At 55.2% G+C, this 16,384-nt stretch overlaps 1 protein-coding gene across 1 annotated transcript; it reads right to left on the bottom strand.

The window, feature by feature from the left end:
• Window positions 1-602: 602 nt before the first annotated feature.
• EPS8L3 (EPS8 like 3) lies at window positions 603-9,492 on the bottom strand. Its single transcript, XM_049618414.1, has 16 exons — window positions 9,170-9,492; window positions 8,732-8,881; window positions 8,560-8,615; window positions 8,023-8,156; window positions 7,820-7,935; window positions 7,438-7,558; window positions 7,290-7,351; window positions 6,960-7,034; window positions 6,463-6,602; window positions 3,287-3,443; window positions 2,994-3,028; window positions 2,296-2,404; window positions 1,971-2,090; window positions 1,601-1,674; window positions 981-1,113; window positions 603-718 (listed from the first exon to the last, which is right to left on the bottom strand). Exons 1-16 carry the CDS (start codon window positions 9,320-9,322, stop codon window positions 707-709), a joined length of 1,647 nt encoding a protein of 548 aa, XP_049474371.1. The 5' UTR covers window positions 9,323-9,492; the 3' UTR covers window positions 603-706.
• Between the last annotated feature and the right edge of the window lie 6,892 nt (window positions 9,493-16,384).

Genomic DNA, 16,384 nt, shown 5'->3' with positions numbered 1-16,384 from the left:
CCGTGCTTCTCTGGATCACCCACGACTGTGACCCGAACCTACCGCTGTCAGCCCGAGTGCCCTTTGCTCCTGTGCAGTGCGGTGCCCCAGCTCTCCTGGGTGCCTGGGGATCTACTGGGAGCAGTGTACACAGAAGGGTAAAGATGGTGAGCATAGCCTTCCTGATTTTGGAGTTTGTTTTAGAAAGGGTAAGGAGAGCTTGGGTCATAATTCTCAAATTCTCTCGGCTCCAGGTTTGCAGTGTGATTCTCACTCAATTCAGACAGTCCGGCCCAGGGATGGTGTGGGGCTGCTGCTGTTTCATGCCCGGTGTCCCACCTCTCCCCGCCTCCCTGCCTTGGGCCCCCATCAGGCCCAGAAGAAGCTTCAGGGAGGAACATACGAAGCTCAAAGATGCTTTTATTGGCGGGGGCGGGGGGGTGCTGAACGGAGACCTGACAAATCTGGCATTAGTGCTCCAGGCTTAGGAAAGAGATACAATAAATAGGTGGTAACTGGGGGAGAGGGGGGTCCCTCAACACAGCGAGAAGGGGAACCGTTTGTCTCAACCTCCGGGCTTGCTCATCCTCTTTGCTGTGTGAGCTGGGGTGTGGGGTTCACTGCAAACTGGAGACCTCAGAGTGGATTTCTCAGGGCTCCGCAAAGAATCAGTTCTGCCATCTTGCTTGTGGGAGGGTCTTGGTCTTAGAGGTGTTTGGGTTGGTGCCTAATGGCTCATCTGAGGACAGGAAACAACCGAGGTGAGGACACTGCCAGGTGAGGGACCCCCAGAGCTCATGCCATCAACCGGCTTGGAGCCTCGCGGCATGCCTGAGCGGGTGGAGTCGAGCCTCTGGGTGAATATCCCCTGCGCCCGGTACCTGCCACACTCAGTTCCAGCCCGGGGCTGGGCCCGCAGGCTTGTCCACCTGGCACTCTCGTTCCCACCCAGGGAGCATCCCGCATTTCCCGCGGGGGTCAGGGCCCCCGGCTGTCCTCACCCCCAGCATCCTTTTAACAGCTTCCAACCGCGCCAGGACTCGTGGGGCCTCCTGTGGACACAGCATCTGAAGCTCCCCAGGTCTCATGTGAAGCAGCTGGTTTCCTCTCAGGAACCTGAGGCTCCTCACCGTGCTGGGAACAAGAACAGCAGAAGCTGTCATTGGTAGAGCAGGAGGACTCGGGCCCGAGTACTTGGGGCTTGGTATATTTTGGAGTATCGTATGAGGAGCTGTGTGGGCTTGGAGGCTGGGGTTACAGGAGGACTCATGGAGCAGGGTGCCTGGAGGTGAAGGAGTAAGATACCCATGTCGGCTTAAACCAGTGTCAGAACTCCTGGGTTTGAACAGAGAAATGCCCTGGAAGAGAATTTTGTGGTGGGAAGGGGTGGCTGGCGGCTGAGTTTCTTCCTGAGTTCCCTCTGGTCCTGCTGCCTTCCCCAAGGCGGAGGCTCCTCACTCAGTGCTCTAGAAGGGCATGGGCACGCCCGTTCTTCTGCTCTCTTTAACTCAGCAGAGGTAGCACTGTGCCATGTATATTCTGGGTCTCCAGGCTTCCTTGGTTATTATCTGAGTCCTTTACGAAGGTTCTCCCAACACACCCTGTGGGGCTAGGCACTTACATGGTGGAGAAGTTCTCTGCCTGCAGCCAGGCTGTGACTTCCTCAGGCGTTGAGCTAAGTCGAAGCATTGGAGCCTAGAATCAGGGGAGATGAGATGAGAGGCCGTCTCGTCTCATTTCTACCCACAAACCCCATCATCTGGGCCCCTTCTCTTGACTCCTATTGGATCACTCATCCCGTTTCATGGTTTGCTTGTCTGGTGGGGACAAGGCTTGATCTCTGCTCTGGCCCCATGATAAACTTGGCACACAAGAAACCTGCGACACTACTGATTAAATCACACCAGGGCTATCTCCTCCGCTTGTCATTGAATCCTTCCTGCCCCCCACCTCTGACTTAGAGCATCTGGATAGTCTAGGTTGGGTAGTACCCGAGAAGGCGGCTGGCTCTGGGACCCCGACTGTTGAGGCTCTAGGATGTTGCTGGGAATGTAGCCACTCTGTCCCTTCTCATTCTTCACCAGCCACCACCGCTTGCTCTGGTCCAGAACCTGCCAAGAATCACCCCTAACTCCTCAGTCACCCGAGCTTCTGTCCACCCCCACACCCCCACAAAGGTTTCTTCCTTCCTGCCCTTCCTCACCCTCCTTCTCCCTATCTAGGCCACCCGCCCCAGCAGCCCCACACCTGGACCACCAACCCCTATGGCTCCCACCAACCACCATCTTCTTTTCTAGGCTCAAGCCCGTGTCTCACCTCCAGCACCTCTCCCTGGGCCACAGTCAGTTCCTGTGGGTTCCTAGCTTCAAACTCATAGAGAACTTGCATTTTCAGGGCTGGCTTGGCAAGTCTGGGGCTGGAGGGCACATGGTTGGGGTCCCCGGGCTGAGGGCCATGGTGGTGTATCTCCTCTTGAGCAAAGTAGGTGCTCCCTAACGCGGGGCTTCCCCCCCCAACCACACGCAGAGTCAGGATGGCTGGAGAATGGAGCCTCAGAGACTGAGTCCCTGTCCCAGCCCCAGAGACCCAGATATCTCCTGCCTGGAGTCTGGTGGTGACTTTTCGGCTGCCACAGAGGTGTAGTGGCCAGTCAGTGTAAGGTGGGGCTTAGGGTGGGGGCTTCTGCAGGCAGGAGGGGTCTGAAATGTCTCTGATTTCTGAAGACTCTTCTAGGAGTGGACTTTTCTATGTCTGAGCTCTCCTCTGAGCGCTTTATCTCTGAGCTCTGGGAAATCAGAGGCATGTGTGGACAGTATCATGAGAAGGATTGGAGTCTGGGAAGGTAAAAAAACTGCTTTTTCACCCGAGGTAGGGGAGGGATGTGCTGTACACACGCATGTCTGGCTAAAAGAGAGCCAAGACGGTCTCTGAGATGTAGAATCCACAGGTCCACAGGGTCAGTCCCATCCCTCCCTCCCCAGAATCATACAGTCCTGACTAAGTCCAGGGCATACCGGAGGGAAGTAGAGTCCTGGTATCCTGAGGGGGCCTGTAGGGAAAGAACAGAGAGAGCAGGAGCAGGCAGTCAGCCAACATGGCGGTGGGGAGCTGGGGTATCAGACCACAGACCCACTCACACACAAACCTGTCCCATATCCGCTCCCCTGCCTGTCCACCACACAGATCTGGGTACCCACGTGGCCCCACCTACCACTTAGTTGTCATGTGACTGTGGTTTGGACCGAATGGGCAGAAAGTAGCCAGAGATCAGGGCTTTGAGCAGGACTCTTTGCTAAGCTCCCCTTACCTGGTTGGAGTGTTCTGGAAGCTGCCAACCATCACAGAATGTGGGTTGATAAGGCAGGGGTTCACTGCCTGTCCAGTTGGCCCTGGGGAGAGAACAATGCTGAGTCCACTCCGTGCCAGGCTGTTGGATGTGGAGAGGGAGGGGATGGCCGGATCTTCTAGGTAAGGGAGGTCATGGTCCATGTGCACAGATGAAAGGCCCCAGACACCCACACAGGGGCACACAGTTAAGCTGAACGCATCCCACTGTGTGAGTATCTGTAGGCCAGCCTCACCTCTGCCTGTGAAGTGCAGATACATCAACTCCAGAAGAACACACTAGGCACTTTATGGCATTGACTTGGGATGTGGATCAAAGGGGTGGAACTGAAGACTGTTAGGGCTGGAAGACCCCCTCAGGGCCTCAGGCAGTGTTTTTCTGACCTGTTTTTCATTTCTTGGCATCAGATCTCTTTCTGTTCAGCTAACTAGTGTGTGGGACTTCACCTTGCAGTCACAGGAGCTGCTGTGGTTAATGTAGGGTGGGGGCTGCTACTTGCCTCCCAGCCCCCTGCCACCCCACCCCCACCCCCACCCCCGCACCCACTGCAGGAAGGGCAGGCTCGCGCTGCTAAGAGTCTTCTCCACCTGCCTGTCCCGGGGAATCCCCACTCAGCTTGCGGAAGTTCCCTCCCTTCCTCATAGGGGCAGAAGTGATCATTTCCTCTTGGAATAGCCTGGGTTACTGCTCCTCTCCCACTGTGTTACACACACGTCCCACGTGCCTGTGTTTCTTACTCCAGGGAGCTCCTTGAGAGCTCTATCCTGAGTACAGTGGGCAGCACATTGGAAAGAGCTCATAAATATCTACTCAGTGGGAACAAATAAATCATTCCCTCTTCTGAATCTTTTTTTAATGTTTATTTATTTTGAGAGAGAGAGAGAGAGAGAGAGAGAGAGAGAGAGAGTGGGGGAGGAGCACAGAGCGAGGGACAGAGAGAATCTCAAGCAGGCTCCACACTATCAGTACAGAGCCTGATGTGGGGCCCGAACCCATGAGCTGTGAGATCAGGACCTGAGCCGAAGTCGGACACTTAACAGACCGAGCCACCCAGGCGCCCCCATTTCCTCTTATGAATCTTTTTAGTTGGTTCCTTTTCTTTACCCTAAAAACATGCTCAAGTCTTCCCTTGACCCTGCTAATACTCCTTTTTGGCAGTCATTCTATGACCTTCTCTTTTCTAAGAATGTGTCTTTATGCCCTGCCCACATTTTCTTTATGCCCTGCCCAATACTGGCCTTGTGTGGTCTCCCTCCTTCCAGATTACCACCCCATTTAGTGTTATTTATAACTTCTGGTCAGTTTGCCTAAAATCAAGTCACCTAAATATAATTTGTCCAAACTCAACTCTTCTGAGGGTTTTTACATCCTTTTGGTTAGTCTCTTTTTTGTGCTTGTTTTTCACTTCACTCATTCACTGATTTGTGGTCATTTTAAGAAATTGGAGAACATTTTAGGGCACATTTGACTTCACTTTATATTTAAAAATGAAACAGAGACAGAAAGGAGAATAAAAGTTACCAGGTGCTGGGGAGAGGGAGGAACAGGTACAGAGTTGTTTGGCGTGATGGGAGAGTTCTGGAAATGGATAGTGGTGATGGTTGCACAACACTGAGAAGGTACCTAAAGCTATCAAGTCATCCACTTTAAAATGGTAAATTTTATCTAATGCATATTCTACCACAATAAGGTAAATAAGTTACATTGGGCCATAATTCATGTCTTTAGATGGACTGGACAAAAAATTCTTCTAATGAGGCTGAAATGAAAAGAACCCTCCACATTTGGCAAGAGACTCACTAGCACAGCTGGCTCGTTTCCTGGTTGACGCCTCTCTCTCTTTCTCAAACCCTCTTCTCTCTTGGTTTTCATGCCTCTGCTCTTTTGTTTCTCCTTTTAACTCCTTGGCATTTCTCTTTGCCTCCTTGACCTCTTTGGCCACCAACACATGGAAGTGTCTCTTTTTCTCTCATGGGCTCTGGCAGGCCTCACTGATTTAAGGGAGCTCCCTGGGCTCCCTCTGGAGTGCTGGTCTCTAGAGGGCTCCAGCTGTCACTTCTGTGCTGACTTAAACCCACAAGCCAGCTGGGACCTCTCTCTTGAGGACCGGGCCACCCTGTGTCTGGTGAATGTTTCACTGACGCCTCAGCTCAGCGTATCCCAGCTGGTTTCACCTCCCGCTCACTCCCCATGGCTCTCTCATTGCCGTGGCCTGATTAGCTCACTGCCCATCTCACAGTAATACCAGTGTGGAATCTCTCTTTCTCTCTCACCCCCTTGGCCTGTTGGTTGCCAGGCCTATTGATGTTACATTTGCATCTCTTATGTCAGTAATTCTTAAGTTCTGGCTGGATGGAGACAGTTTCCACTTTGTCCTTGGCAAAAATGAGAAAATATTTTACTTTATTATGTTGTTAATTTTTGAGGTGTTTTTTTTTTTACAAGTTTTTTTTTTTTTTTTAATGTTTGTTTTTGAGAGAGTGAAAGAGAGAGAGAGAGCGTGAGTTGAGGAGAGCGGAGAGAGAGGGAGACACAGAATCCAAAGTAGGCGCCAGGCTCTGAGCTGTCAGCACAGAGCCTGACTCGGGGCTCAAACTCACAGACTGTGAGATCATGACCTGAGCTGAAGTCAGACGCTTAACCAACTGAGCCACCCGGGTGCCCCTGAAGTTTTTTTCTAATGTTTATTTTTGAGAGAGTGAGCGTGAGTGGGGCAGGGGGAGGGGCAGAGAGAGAAGGAGACAGAGGATCCAAAGCAGGCTCCAGTGTGGACCCCGACATGAAGCTTGAACCCACGAACCTCGGGATCATGACCTGAGCCAAAGTGGGACACTTAACTGACTGAACCCAGGCACCCTAAGATAATAGAAGTTTGCCAGCTCTGCTTTCTTGGGAAGCATTGTTCTTTTCTCCTTCAGTGGTGGGTGACGGTGAGTGGTAGGTTTTGGGTTTTTTTAATTGTTTATAGTTAGTCTAATAAAAAGTTGGGAACTCCATGTTGGGTCCCCCCTGAATTTGTTTTGGGATATTTCTGGTTTGTGACAATGTAGAGCCTGCCATCTCCAGTGTCGTGCCTGATGCCCCCATGCTCCTCACCCCCAAAGCCATCGACCTGCTGCAGTCCTGCCTAAGCCCACATGAGAGTGACTTCTGGAAGGGTCTGGGTGTGGCCTGGACTACCAGCCGGTGAGTGAGGACCAGGCCTGAACTGAATCGGGGTGAGGAGGGGTGAAATCACTCGGGTGGCCAGGCCGGGCTCCGAGCACTGGGCCAGGACCTAGGGGAGAAATGGAAGGTGTCAGGAAGCCCAGGCTCCCCCACGGCTAAGGAGGAGTGGAAGGGCCTGGAATCCCTGGCTTCCCACCCTTGCAGTGCTGCGTAGCCTCAGGCCTCCTGCTCTTTCCTGTGTCTCTTGGATCCCTGGTGCCCCCGGCTCCGACCCCAGCCCATCTAGTTTGTTGAGGGGTTCTGCACACAGCCGGGATGGTATCTTGGAACCAATGAAGAGGTTGTATTGTGGTGGGCAAGGTGCAGACCCCACAGCCTCCCTCTGCCCCCCTGCCTTCCACCGTGGCCTCTGCTCCATCTTAATGGAGGCTGTCTCTCTTTATCACCCTATCATCCCCAAACTCACGAAGTGTAGAAGTTGGAAGAGGATGTGCACGAACTCAGGGGCATTCTTCTCCGGCAGCCAGATGGCCAGCTTCCCCTGGGGACACAGGGCGTTATGTGCTACTACCCGTCATCCTTCCCTACCTTTACCAGGACCACAGGGCCCCATAATTGTTCAGAGCTTCGGTTGGGAGCCTGGCACGCTCCAAAGGAGTCCCATGAGGAGGAGGGGGAGGTTCTAAGGGGTGAAGTTAGAGAAGGAAAGGATTTGGGGCATCTACAAGACCAGAGAGGAGGGCGCTGCTGGCATGGGGCAAGGGGAGGGCTGTGGAACTTGTGAGGAGCCACATACCAGGAGGTTGAAGCTGTACTTGACTTTCTGGAAGCAGTCAATGTACTGTGCCTGTGTCATCCCTAAAGGGGATGGGGGAAAGGGTGGTGGGTTGTAGATGATCCCAGGACCACACCCCCACCCTTCTCCCCCAGCCCTCAGCACTCACCCCACTGATCCTTGCCCTTTTTCTTCCCCAGTCTCTTCTTCTTATGCCTGTTCTTTGCCTGGGCCTCCTTCAGCATTCTCACAAACAGCTCGATGTCTCCAAGGATGTGGCTTAGTATCTCCTGGACCCCAAACAACCCATGCCCTTGAATGGGCAGTTGGGCCCATCCTGGAACGCCCAACCCTGCTCCCACCCCCTCCCCACCTCCAACAGAAGCCTGAGGCCCAGTCCAGGGTCCGACCAAACCTCCCTATCCCTCCTCAGCCCTAGCCCTTCCTTGGCCATCCTGGCACCTGGCCTCCTGGGCGCAGGGGAAGGGTTGATGTCTTCCTTTGGGCCAGGCCCAGAAAGCCTCAGCAAACCCAAGACAATCTATAATTACCTCATCCCTCTCTGGGTTCTCAGGGGATGGGGACTGGCTTGGAGGAGGCAGAGTGAAGGTGCTTGGTTCTCGGGCACTGGAGTGGCGTGGCAGGGACCTTGGGGATGGTGGCATGTCTGCAATATAAGGGGACCATGGCCCAGAGGCTCTTTGATCTTTGTTCCAAACCTTCCTTTCCATCTGCCCTCATGCCCCAGACTTACTGTGCTCTGGGGTCATCCAGTAGGGCTGTTCTGGAGAGGGCCCTTGCTCCGGAGGGGGTAACTGCTCCTTAGGGAACGGTCTTTCCGGAGGAGGCCCCCTCCATCTGTTTTGGCCTGGGGCTCCAGACTGGGGTCTGGTGAGCACATGATGGGGACACAGTTTTGATGGGGTTCTTGGGACAGAGGCTCTGTTTATATTTCTGCCCCAGGACTGAGGGGTTTTACCACCTCTCTCCAGGAGCCCCACCTGCCCTGCTCCCTGGTCTCCATCAGGACTCCACCCTGCCTCATCTGCCTGCCCTCCAGGTCCTCTCGGTCCCATGTCAGTCTCCAGGGACAGTCTTCAGTGTTCCCTGGTCCTGGCCTTAGCCTCTGCCCTATGCCTATTGGCAAGTCCCAGCCTGGTCCCTTCCCAGTTCCAGGCCCAGGTTGGTTGGGCCACAGGCCTCTGGGCTCCCCCAGATGTGGGGCCGGGGCCTGGCCCTCCCAGGCCCAAGTCCTGAGGTCCTGATGGGGACCGGGGCAGAGACTGCCTACTTTTGCTGTTGGTCGTCCTCCAGGGCCTTCTGCAGGCTGGTCCTCAGTTGCTCTGCCTGGAGGAAGCAGCAGTCAGGCAAGCTATGTATGTGTGTGGGGAGTGTCAGGGGGAGAGTGATGGTCAATGGACCCTATACCCACTCTCTCCCCAATCCTACCCCTGGTCACTCACCCCCACTTCCTGGCACTGGAAGAGCAGAGTGCTGGTGCCTGGCAAGCCCGACTCCCGTACTGTGATGGACAGGACGGAGTTGAAGGAGCAAGTGTTGAGCGCCACATCCATGGCCTGGATGCTGTCCAGGCAGTAAGAGTCCAGCTCCTCCTGGGCCAGACAGAGAGTTGGGCTGTGAGGCCCCTGAGAGCCATGGTGGCTCCTGGAAACTCCTAACCTGGGTTGCCTCAGCTCTCCTAGTGGCCTGGGGCAGGTGTGTCGTCTTCCCTGACCCCTGTGCCTCTGTCCCCCATCTCCTCCTAGGCCTGGGTGTGTATTGTATATGGGGACAGTTGGCTGCTTTTTGGGGCACGGAAGGGTGAAGTCCGTGCCTGGTGCTTGCTTTTCTACAATCTATGGTAGCTATGACCCATTGCAGAGGACAGTGGGAGGGCTGACCTTTGTCTCAATGTCCAGCAGCTGGAGCCAGCCATCTCTGACCTGCAGGAACAAGTCCTGACTCCACACCCGGCCCTGAGCATCCACCTCCTGCAGTTTCTTCAGGGCATCCTTGGGCTCTTGGACTTTCTGAGTCCCCAGCTTACATGTCATCAGGTGCTGAGGGGGAAAAGAGGTTTGGAGAGGGGGCTCACAGGTCGTAGTAGGCAGGGGTGGGGTGGTGGAAAGGCAGCAGAGGAGGAAGACATCCCTCCTTGTAAGGGATGTCCCAGGCCATCCCCATATAGAAGCCTTCAAGGGTCAGTGGGAGGGCTAGGTTGGGCTAGGATAGGGCCCCCAAGTCAGGGTCTGATGAGCTGCATGAAAGCGTTTCAGAGTCTGGAGGAAGGACAGTCATGACCATTAACAGTCCAGGCCAGTTGAAGGGGCTGGATGGTGGTAGATATGGGTTCCAAAGAGCCAACAAATAAAGTCTGCATTCCTCTGAGTGGAATATAGGACCTTCAGATTCCGTCCCTGCCTTCCTTGGCCCCAGTTGGGAATCCACCATCGTAGCCTGGTCCTTCTCTTCACTGACCTAGCATTCCTGCCTCTCTGACATTTCTCATGCTGTTCCCTGTACCCAGAATGCTTTTCCCACCTCTGCTAGTCCATCCCTTCCCAGGGATGGGAGCCCCCTCCCTGATTCTTGCCCGGTAAGGTCCATAGTCATCTGTCTCCACTCAGAGCCTTGCCCACGGCTGCTCTGATCACGTTTTTGCCATTATTCTCCTTCCTCGAGGAGACCTCTGCCTTCTTCCATCCAAATGCCACCCCTTGTCCTTGCCCCCAGGCCCTTGTTGGGGGGTGGCTGTCTGCCTGATCCCCCTGCCCTGCTCTCTGCCCAGTCCCCAGTGCCTCTCCATGAGTTCACGCTGCCTGCATGTTCAGGGGTCCCTGACCTCATGAGCAAACGCCTGGCATCCTGGACATGTCTCCTCTTGCTCTCACCTGCCAGGCCTAAATGGAGCCCGTTCCCAGCCCCCACCTCTGCCATGAAGCCCAGGACTCCTGGCCCCAGCCCAGCTGGCTGAGGGAGCCCCACCTCTTCTGCCTTGTGAGCCTCCAGACCACCGCCCCTGTGCCCCTCTCTGCTTGTTCTCCCAGAGAGCCTAAATTTGCCACTGCCCAGGGGCTGTTTCTACCCCAGATACTTCAGCCTGGTCAGGTATATGCTCCTCCCCACCACGTCCTTCCAGCCCGTGCTCTCCCTGCGGTGTTGACAGGCCTTCGGGCAACCAGATTTCACAGCGCCAGTGTTGTCCGGCCAGGCGGGGCCAGAGCCTCCGTGCCAGCCTCCAAGTAGCTTGTGTCTGCCCTGGGAACTCAAGTCCAGACATTTCTCCTCTGAGACAGTGGGCTGTTCAAGTCCTTGCAGGGACCGCTGTCCTCACATATTTCTGCCTCCAGCCAGGCCAGATCCTGGGCAGAGAGCAGCTCCTCAGGGTTACTCACCTGCACCCTGTGCTGCAGACAGGTGGGGTCTGTGGAGAGGTTCTGTGAGTACTCCTTCCGGTGCACTGCAGGGGTGCAAAGCAAGGGGATGGAGACACAAGAACAGGGCAGGGGAGACATGCAACTACAGGGGGTAGTCAGCGAGGGGAGGGAGACCCCCGAGGGCAGTGGGTTGGGGCGGGGGGAAGGGGAGAGGGGACCGGTGGGGGAGCTTACGGTAAATGGCTCTGCTGCTCGGCCGGGACATGTTCGATGTCTCCTAGAGTCTACACTGAACCAAAGAGATAGCCATCAGGGCTGGGGAGGAGAGCTACCAGGGCAGAATGGGGTAGGAGGGCTGCTCTTGCAGTTCAACCCTCACCCAGGCCTGAGGCTCGGGCCAGGCTCTGACCCGGGGCCTCCAGGACCAGGCCAGAAACTTCTGGCTCCAGGGGCCTTTCTGGAATCATCTTCAGATATGCCACTCTCTGAGGAGCCCCATCTTGGCTGGGCCTGGGGGCCCCAAGGCAGGCTCCTGGCTCCCCATCATTTGGTCAGTAAGGCTCATTCCTGTGGGCTCAGGAAAGCTGGGTGGACAGGCACCTGGGAACATATCCTGCCTTGGGCCTGGATGTGAAAGATGCCAGGTCCACGGGGCGCACCTAGCTTCTGGAGGAAAAGCATCAGGTGCGGCAGCCTTCCTTGCCAAAGCAAGCCTCTTGTCCAAACCTGGACTAGTTCTGCAAATGTCACTCCTTAAGCTGTGGGCCCGCTTAGGAGGGGTGTGTGGGTGTGTGTGTGTGTGTGTGTGTGTGTGTGTGTGTCTGCATGCACATGTGTAGGCATGTTTATGATGGGGCTTTGAAGGATTTGTCAATGATTTGCATTTCTCTGAATGTCTTATCAAGATTCCTGTCTCTTCACCTTTCTATTAGCTGAACCCTTGGTCCAGGGCCCCTCCCTACCCAGTCCTTTAAATCCAGCTCAAGGATCACCTCCTCAGTGAAGCCCCCCTCAACCACCACACTCTCCCCTGCCCAGAATACCCTCCCGATGCCGCACCGACCTTGTCTGTTTCTCTCTGGCAAAGACAGCCACTCTGGTGGCGAGCCTGGTGCCATGCCCCTTACAAACATCATTTTTTAAATTATTTTTAAAAGTTTATTTATTTTTGAGAGAGAGAGAGAGAGAAAGTGTGAGCAGGGGAGGGGCAGAGAGAGAGGGAGACACAGAATCTGAAGCAGGCTCCAGGCTCTGAGCTGTCAGTACAGAACCCCATGCAGGACTCAAACTCATGAACCTTGAGATCATGACCTGAGCCGAAGTCGGATGCTCAACCAACTGAGCCACCCTGGTGCCCCACAAACATCATATTTAATTTCCATCTACCATCGCTTATACTTCTTTGGCTCTGTGTGTTAAGCCCTGTTCTATCGACTTCACTTTCGTCAATTCATTTAATCCTCAGAACAAACTCACCAGGTGGGTACCGTTATTATTGCATTTACCAGATGAGGACTCTGAGGCTCAAGGAGGGTAACAGGCCTACAGGCCTGAGGTCACCAGCGAGTCTTTACTGGAGAATGAACAGCCTGTTGCAGCCCTGTCTGGCTGCAAACCCCATGCTTTCATTGTTTGTGTGTGCCTCTGTCATTGGGCTGTGACCTGCTGAGGACAGACTGGTCTTGCCACTACTCTCTCTCCAGTGTCTTCCTGGCACAGAGAGGTTCTAGAATACAAATATGTTGAAATAGGATGAAGGTAAAAGCAGGGCATGCGCATGTGTGGGGTGGGGTGGGAGTTAACTGAGCATGTGGGTCAAGGGTGAGTGCTATTTGAATGACACATGTACGCATCATGGACGGGGTATTAAGTTTGTGGATGCCAGGTATCTACATGGTGTGCCTGCGCAGAAACCCTGAAATATCCTGGGCAAAGTGCAAGAGAGCGGCCCACACCCGTTTATGAGGACTCTTATGAAAATAGCAGAGGATTTGATAAGATGACTCAAGTGATGGGCAAATCAGTTGCTAAGAAACAATTGAAGGATTGTGGAGAAGGCGGCTGGCTCTGTGTTCCTTGTTTGGGAGCACCTCATCCCCCTCCAAGGATAAGGGGTGCTAGAAGCCCGCTCCTCCTCCTCAGTCTACCCCACCCCCTTACTCCCCCCACCTAGAATACTTCCTGCTTCTAGATCCAGAAGTGAAAGAAGAGAGAATGAGCTTGGCCATGGTTAGCGGCTGCCCTGCTCCCCTCCCCCCATGCCAGGATGGTCCCTCTGGGTCCCTGTGGGCAGGTCCAGAGAACCATCTGAAGCTCCAAGATCCCAGACCACAGGAGATGGGAGCCAACTGGCTTTGGCCTGTAGGACTATGGCAGCCTAGTTTTCCCTATGTATCCCCTGAATTTAGGGGCTGAGAGCAGGGAAGGGGTGTCTACATCACAGAAGTCACAGAGGAGGAGCCCAGAGATGCTTCTGGAGCCCTGGCTCCCCCTGCTCTGCTTCCTAGCCAGCTAGTGGGCAGCTGAGTCCCAGCCCTTTTTTGGGCTTGCTCTTCGGGGCTGCATCTGGGAATGGGCTGGAGACCTTGGCCCTGGGAAGACCCTAAGTTGTTCCCACCTCCCTGGGATCCCCTGCAGCTGGGCAGACCCCTGGTCTTCCTGAAGGCCAGACCCTTACCTGTGTTCCAGTGAGGCTTGTCCCCTTGGGGGGGCTGGTGTCTGAGCTGACGTTCCGGTGCTGGTGCCGGGAGGGCAGTGGCTTCTCTGCTTGTGGCCACAGACAGAGGCCCTGTGACCAGGCGGGCCCTGGGTAAGCAGGCGGGCCTTATGATGATGAGGCCATGAGGCAGCCACACCTGTGCTCTTTGGACTCTGGTGGATGTAGAGCCTTCCTAGGCCACCACCCACTCAGCATGGAAGCCTGGACTTGTGGCTGTGCCAAACTTAGTCAGAGACCCCTGCTTCCCAGCTTCCTTCTCTGCTTGCCCCTGGTGTTAGGGGGTGGCCTCCTCTTCCCTCTGCCTTTTGGGTACCTCCTCTGAGGCCCCAGGTCGGCATCAGGCACTAAGACGGGGACCAGAAGGAGAGGGCACCCTTGGCCCCGGGGGGTTCTGGCTTCTGTGGTCAGGGGACAGGCGGCTGGACATGGACCCCAGGCGCCAGAGAAGCTGTGGACTGGCACGTGTGTGCACGTGTGCTGCCCGTGTGGATACATGATCACGTGTGCCCAGGTGGTGTCTGTGAGCAAGACATGGATCTTGTAAGAGCAGTTGGGGACCAGGGACTGGAGCCACTGTGCCTATTACATAGAGAGCTGAGACTTTTCCTGGCAAGATCACCTCATTCTGTCCTTTCTTCTGTCTTCTCCCACCCAGCGGGGAGTCCTCTTACCCTGAGTTCTTCTTCTTCCGCTCACTTTCCTTCCCTGCCCGGCCTCATACCCTCAGACCTCTCTCTGGTCCATAGCTGGCTGGCTTTGGCAAAGGTGAGAAACTTGCCGAAGCTTGCCTTTGTCTCTATTCAAATACTCCTAGTCCCTGTGCTTCCTTGTACTTAAAAACCTTCCTTGGCACCCAGGGTGGGCTGGGCTGCCTGCCCTCTGGGAGCTCACAGTCTAACAAGGGGGACAGCATGTAAACAGACACCAAGGGAACAAGGCAGGGGAGGGGAGGGGGGGAGAGGGGAGCGGTGGGAGAGGAGATGGGAGGGAAGGGGAGGAGAGGAGAGGAGAGGAGAGGAGAGGAGAGGAGAAGAGAGGAGGGGAGGGAAATTCAATGTGGTGGTGGATCTTGTGGGCAGAGGTCAGGACCCAGTAGGTGTTGGGATCTGTGGAGACTCCTGTGGTCTGGGAGTGGAGCCTGCATCTGCCCACCCATCCTTGGCTTCCTGGGGCTGTCCCAGGAGGTGTTGGCTGACTCCCCCACCCCCAGCCCAGCCAACACTGCCCTGGATGGTCTGGAGTCCAGGGGTTGGATCCTGGCCAGGGCCTTCCCCACCTGCGAGAGTCCACTGGGCAGCCAGCTCTAGGAGCCCAGGGATCAGGTGCCTGCTGAGCCAGCCCCCTTGCTGTGGCCTCATGGGAACTAGCCCTCTAGGCCTTCCTGGCTGTTCTGCTTCCTGGGCCTCAGCTTCTTGGTCCTCCAGCTTCTTTCAGGATAGGACAGCCTGTCTCGTTGCCTCCTCCAGCCCCAGCCCCAGCTTCATCAAGGCTGTAGCCGCATTCTACCTCCAGCACAGGCTCGTGTGCCCAGCTAAGGCTGTGCTCCCACCCAGCTAAGGACAGGCCCGTCCTTCCCATAGGCCTTCCCTGACATCAGTGCAAGCACAGGAGGCTCTCGCATAGAGGACTGGGGACAAGGGAGGGGCACAGCCCACTGCAGAGATGCGCGTGAATGTCAGGACAGAGAAACAAGGAGCACCAGCTGGCCTCCTCCGCTCTGCACTCCACAGGGCCCTGTAGGGGGGTGCCTTTGGGAGCAGTGTGGGTCTAAGACAGGAACCCTTTGCGGTCTGGGTGGGGCTGGACCCAGGGCTTCTTCAGTGCCAGGCATTGTGGATGTCTGCCAGAGTGGAGCCATTCCAGGGTAGAGGGACATGAGGAGGGTGGAGAGGCCAGGCCATCCACGCCTGGGGATTTGGGGCCACAACCGATGCTTTTGCACAAAGAAAGCTCCAGGTGCCAGCAACTCTCCTGGCTGGGGCACCACAAGTTGGAACTCAGAGGGCATCTCCTTGAACTGTGGGGATATGAGGGCTTGGGACCTCATTCATTCATTCATTCATTCAATCACTCATTCACTCCTCAGCTCCGTATTGAGGGCTTCCTGTCTCCTGGGCACCGTGCTAGATGCTAGGAGACACCTTGGGACGCAGCCTGAGTTCAGTATCTCCCTCCAAACAACCTAGCCTCTCCTCCCACGTTCCCGGCTCAGTGGAGGGACGACACCGAGCCAAGCATCCAAGCATCCAAGCAGGGGCCTGGGACCATCCTCCCTCAGGCCCACACTCAGCCAGCCCCCCATCCTTTGAGTCCCCACAGATGGATCCATCTGCCCCCACCTCACCGCTATGGCCTGAGCTCAGACACATCGAACTGTCTGCCTGCAGCAGCACAGCAGTCTGTGACCTCCCTGCCTCCACACAAGTTCTTCTTTGTCCTCTCTCCTCCCTGCACGCAGGACGGTCCCTACCCGGAAAGGTCACCATCCCTCTGTGACCTTCACTTCAAACCCCATCACTGGCTCCCTGATGCTCTCAGGATAAAACTCAAACTCGTGCTGTATGAAAAGATACATACATTAATTAAAATGTTGAGGATATTTAACAATTTATTGGTAAATTTGGATTAATTCTAGGAAACCTAGGGGGTCTCAGGAATTAGATCTCAAGGATTTAGAAAGAACTCCTTATAAAAGCTTTCAATATTACATTCCTCGTTAAACTGGGACGTGGACTACTTTGGGCATCATTTCACCCCTGAATTACTGTCTTGATAAACTAGTTCGCAGCAGAACCTGAAATCAAGGCCAAGTGAGAGATGTGTAGCCACGCTTTTCTGAGCACGCAGGTGGTGCTGCGTTTCCTATTAAACAGAATAGGAGCTTCGTGGACTGGAGGCTCCCGTCTCCGAGCCCGGCCTTACCCCCTGCCACTCTCTGCTCCTTGTGCTTTACACTCAGCTTAGGGTGACCTGGGGGTCTGGACGAGTCAAGCCCTCACACCCAGCTCCCTGCCTTCTCT

The sequence above is a fragment of the Panthera uncia genome (assembly GCF_023721935.1).
Source record: "Panthera uncia isolate 11264 chromosome C1 unlocalized genomic scaffold, Puncia_PCG_1.0 HiC_scaffold_4, whole genome shotgun sequence".
In the NCBI taxonomy this organism is placed as follows: Eukaryota; Metazoa; Chordata; class Mammalia; order Carnivora; family Felidae; genus Panthera; species Panthera uncia.
Note: the sequence above shows the minus strand (reverse complement) of the source record. Positions and strands in the feature narration are given on the sequence as shown.